This window comes from Sinocyclocheilus rhinocerous, unplaced genomic scaffold, assembly GCF_001515625.1.
Source record: "Sinocyclocheilus rhinocerous isolate Xijiao unplaced genomic scaffold, SAMN03320098_v1.1 scaffold3333, whole genome shotgun sequence".
NCBI classification, from domain to species: Eukaryota; Metazoa; Chordata; class Actinopteri; order Cypriniformes; family Cyprinidae; genus Sinocyclocheilus; species Sinocyclocheilus rhinocerous.
The window spans coordinates 14856-19878 of record NW_015632780.1 but is presented as its reverse complement, the minus strand read 5'-3'; the positions used below and the strand labels follow the sequence as shown (position 1 = coordinate 19878).

Below are 5023 nucleotides of genomic sequence, written 5' to 3'. Positions count from 1 at the left end.
CCTCTGAGGTATGCTAGTCTCGCGAGTTTGTTTATAGGAGCAAAGGAAGCAAAGTTTCCTCACTTTAGCCAAGAGGAGACTGGTTTTTCTTTGCTAAAGTAAGGAAACTTTGCTTCCTTTGATCCTGTAAACGTTGGTTTTCACGAGACTCACCGGTGCATGCGCAGCACTGACCTCATACCTCATCAGCCCGGAGCTGCTTCCGTGTACAACTGTTGGCGCAAGCTACATTAAATTGATTATTATGTTTTGAATATGGATATTTTTCTTACAAAAATGCATCGATTCGCTACAGAAGGCCTTTGTTTACCCCCCGGTGCCGTGTGAGAAACTTTTTTATGGATGGACGCTTTTTATTTAACTTATTTTGGACTGATGCATGCAACTGAGCTGAGTGCCATGAAACAGCTTGAAAGATCAAAGACAATTTTTAATATAACTCCAACTGGATTCGTCTGAAAGAAGAAAGTCATATACACCTAGGATGACTTGAGGGTGTGTAATTTATGGACTAATTTTCATTTTTGGGTGAATTAACCCTTTAAGCTACAGCAGTATGCCCAATGACAATTAGTATACAGTCAAACATTGTAACTAGGGTTGGGAGCCATTGTTTTTATTTAGAATCATCCTTACAAAGAAGTATATATATATATTATTTTTTTACAGTGTAGCTTGTGATGTATCTCTTGTAAGTTTTGTATTGTAATTGCTGAACATATGCACACATATTTTTGGCAGTGGTCTATTGTCCTTGCCTTATTCAGCCACAGGATTTAAGTACATACACGCATTAAATGTTATCTTAGAATGCATACCATAAATTCAGATGCAAGTATGTATTTCATCTAAATGTTGATTTAGAACGTTACAAGTTGTGAAGGAATTCGGGAGAGGAAAAGAAAGTTTATTCTCTATCATCAGAACAAACAAAATACAACAGACTGTTCACATGAGCACATTTAAACTAAAGGATTTATACTTTCACTAATATGGTGTGCTATTCCACTTAAACTGTAAGCATCCCATGTACATTTCAAGTGTCTCTCAGTCTTTCTTAATCAATTACATCTATTGCTCATAATGTAAGGTGAGAGATTGGAACAAACACTAATCATGATTATTAAACTTTTTTCCTGATCTTTTAAAAACATTTTTACATGATCTTGTCTATCTATCCAACAGAACGTTTCAGGATCTTGCAAGGCAGATGGACTATGCCTACGGCACCGTTAGGGACTCAGCGGTGTATGATTACTTCAGAGCCAAAGGTACAAACCCACTGGAGCAGGACAGCACATATGCAGAGCTGTGGAGGACAATCAGCAAAAACAATGGACAGGACTTCTCAGTTTCTAGCCCTTCTGAAGGCATACGCAAGGTATGACCATTGCTCACCAATTTGCTATGTGATTTCAGAGATTTATGAAAACACATAGACATTTTGAGGACTGTGTTTTTGGTGTAATCCATTTTTTTTTTACATGATATTTTGGGATAATCCTTCAATCTTCACTAATCTGTTATTTGCGTCCACATTTTGTCTATTACAATTGTTGTAATTGTTCGGGTATCCCTCTGAAATTCAGAATCAGAAAAGTGTGTCAGCTCAGGAGAACAATGAAACAATGATTGTTTGGCAAGTCAGTTGCTATAATCAAATATTCAACATACAGCAGATGAATGTGACGTATCTTTTCCTCAAATTCTTGAATTCTCAATGACCATCACCAATGATGGTGATGCCAGAAGAAATGCCAAATGAATTCTTGAATATTTTGACCTCTGGACATTGAGTCATCAAAGAATGCACTGATCCAAAAGCATTAGACATTTTTTTTTAATAGGTGCGTCCCAGTTCGCATATACTTATGCACTATTCTATGCCATTTTGTAGTATAGAAGTGCAAGTAATGCGTTCACTGAAAATTCCAAAAAGAACGTGAAAAAAGTGAAAGTGAAGTCACGTGTGGCTAAGTATGGTGACCCATACTCGGAATCTGTGCTCTGCATTTAACCCATCCAAGTGCACACACCCAGTAGTGAACACACACAAACACCGTGAACACACACCCAGAGCAGTGGGCAGCCATTTTTTGCTGCAGCACCCGGGGAGCACTTGGGGGTTCGGTGCCTTGCTCAAGGGTCTCACCTCAGTCGGGGTATTGAGGGTAGAAGAAAGCGCTGGTTATTCACTCACCCCCACCGACAATTCCTGCCGGACCTGAGACACGAACCCGCAACCTTCGAGTTACAAGTCTGACTCTCTAACCATTAGGCCACGACTGCCGCAGTGACCCAGAACATGTGTACTGTAAATACCCGGATGATGCACTTAAATAACCGAAAAAAAAAAGAAAAAAAAAACACTTCATGCACTCAACTGTTGCAAGTTTAATTACATCTTAGAGTGGGAGGGACTATCAGACTCCAATTATGAATGCCAAAATAACCGTATAAAATTCATACACTGTACGGTTAAGTACATAGTGCATAAATGCATAGTTTATAAGTGCATAGTGTAGAGTACGTCATTTGGGACACAACTAATGAGCTTGTTTTAGAGGATGGGTGGCATGTCTGTAGGTGTGTACATTTTAGTGTCTTATCAGCCTGCATATGATTGAGGCACATGGTAAAGAGGGGATGTGTAGGACCCCTTACAAAATGAAGTATATTTAATTTAACTTATGAACTTAAAAGTTAATTTTATTAAGTAAAGTTCTAGTATATTTTCTAAACGTACTTTGTAGTAAGTATAATACCAATGTACTAGTAGTATACTTGTATATGTATTATTTTAGTACTACTTGGGACTAAATCTGCCCACTTTTTAGTTTATAAAAGTATACGTTTAAGTGTAATTTGTGTTACAGGAGTACATTTTGAGTACACTATTTGGTAACACTCTTCATGGTGTCCTGTTACATACGTTACATGTACTTACTATAGTAATAACAATAAAGTTAAAGGTGCAGTAGGAGATCTTGGAAAATGCGAACTTTAGCCTGATAGCACTGAAAGCGAACGTTCCACCCTCCCTGCAATCGCCGTCCAAAGCCACGCCCCTGAACGCATATACGCTCACAGACCAGAATACCAGCGACAACATTACTACTATAGGCTACATCAGCGGTTCCCAATTCCAGTCCTCGCACTGGATGTGAAGACGTATGTGTGTGAGTGTGATGTGTGTGAAGACGCTGCGCAGCGCAAATCCGTGAATGAATGTTCTGAAGTGAAGTAAAGCGAGGACTGGAATTGGGAACCGCTGGGCTACATTATGTGTCATTCACCGCCACCGGTGCGAAGACTGCGAAGTACTACAATACCAGGAAGGAAGATCGGGTTGTTGATGTTTGTCTGCCATTCTCGCTCTGTCTGCACAGCGTGCGTCAACGCGCTGATGACGTATCCTGTCTGCGTGAACAGGGTGCGCAGAGGTATGCTAATACATACGTTGACAGGCAGGTAGGAAAGCCAATTAAAACGCTCGGACCGAGCGTTTTGATTGGACGACCATTTCTTGGTCCTACGCCTTCCACAAAATATATGAATACAGATAAATACATTTAGACCACTTAACTTAATGATTGCTATCGTGATGTGAAGAGACTTTCAACCAGCATAACAAAAAATGTTTCTGAAGACAATCACCTATTGCATCTTTAACACTTTAGACTAGGGAACACATATTCACTATTAACTAAGAGTTTTCATTAATTAAACTCCTAATTTTCTGCTTATTCATAGTAAATAAGGTAGTTGTTGTTGTAGTAGTAGTTATTTTTAGGAATTGGGTAGGGGAAAGGGATCTTGAATATGGGCATGCAGAATAAGGCATTAATACGTGCTTTATAAGTACTAATAAACAGCCAATAAGTTAGTAATATGCATGCTAATAAGAAACTAGTTAATAGTGAATTGCATTCCCTAATCTAAAGTGTTACCACTATAAACTATGCAATTAATATGCAACTAACCCTAAATATTACACTTTTATTGTGACATTGTTACAGTGTAATTACACAAATAAGTTCTGAGTAATATTAATTAATTACATGTACATACTATAGGGTTAGGCTTAGGCTTACAGTAATTACTTGTAATTATGCGTATTTATTACTATAGTAAGTACATGTAACATATGTAACTGTCACCTAAAAATAAAGTGTTATCATATATTATTTGCACACTTTAAGACTGAAAAAAATAAATGGAGTATGTCCATTCATCATCCATTCTCCAAAACTCTTGTCCGCTTTAGGGTCACCGGAGAGCTGAAGCATATCTCAGCATGTTAGGAAACACCCTCCCCCATGTGAAAGGGGTTGCAGCTTGCTTCTGCACTGCAGCTACCCTCAGGTGGAAAGCCTGTCACGTGCATATCTCTGAAAAAACCACCCACTGTACCATATGGCGCTCCATGACATGATGCTGCCAGAGTGGCCCAAGCAGTCATGGTTTCCAGAAATGGGGGAGTATTTGTGAGTTCCACAATAGATGATACCACTGAGGACTTTCTCTCAGGTACAGGGTAAAATCTGAAATCCTAACAGCTGGAGCTGTGGAACCTGCATGTATGGCGGTTCAGCTGAGCCTGCCTTACACATGGTTGCCGTCACAATCAGTAAAAATATTTGAATTTTGCAAGCTAGTGCTGAAGGGGTATGAATAGGGGCATTTGTTGAAATGTTTGTTTTGAAATGGAATGTGAGTGTCAGTTGGAGCTCTGTCAATTCTGCATTTTACCAAATCATGCCTTTGTAGCTGGCTCGTCTGTGGGTAGGCATGACTTAATTTTATAAATTATTTCATCTGGAGTTCCGATCATATGCTTTCAGAGCTAGTTATGTTCCAAAGGTGCTATTCATGCTCTTTAGTGCTCAGATGGCTAGCATACAAGCATCTTTCCCCCATCATTTAGTCTGGCAGAAGAACAAACACTTCATGCATTATTTCTGGTGTAGACATTACACGTTTATGTGAAGCACACCACAGGTTCAGACTGTCAGAGAGTTTT

At 39.1% G+C, this 5023-nt stretch overlaps 1 protein-coding gene across 1 annotated transcript in view; it reads left to right on the top strand.

Annotated features, from left to right (window-relative positions):
• The window catches only part of LOC107743060 (glutamate receptor ionotropic, delta-1-like), a 59398-nt gene that overhangs the window by 42794 nt on the left and 11581 nt on the right, over positions 1 to 5023 (top strand). The window contains exon 9 of the mRNA XM_016556165.1: positions 1186 to 1381. Coding sequence (XP_016411651.1) covers positions 1186 to 1381 — 196 coding nt within the window. The remainder of the gene's footprint in view (positions 1 to 1185; positions 1382 to 5023) is intronic.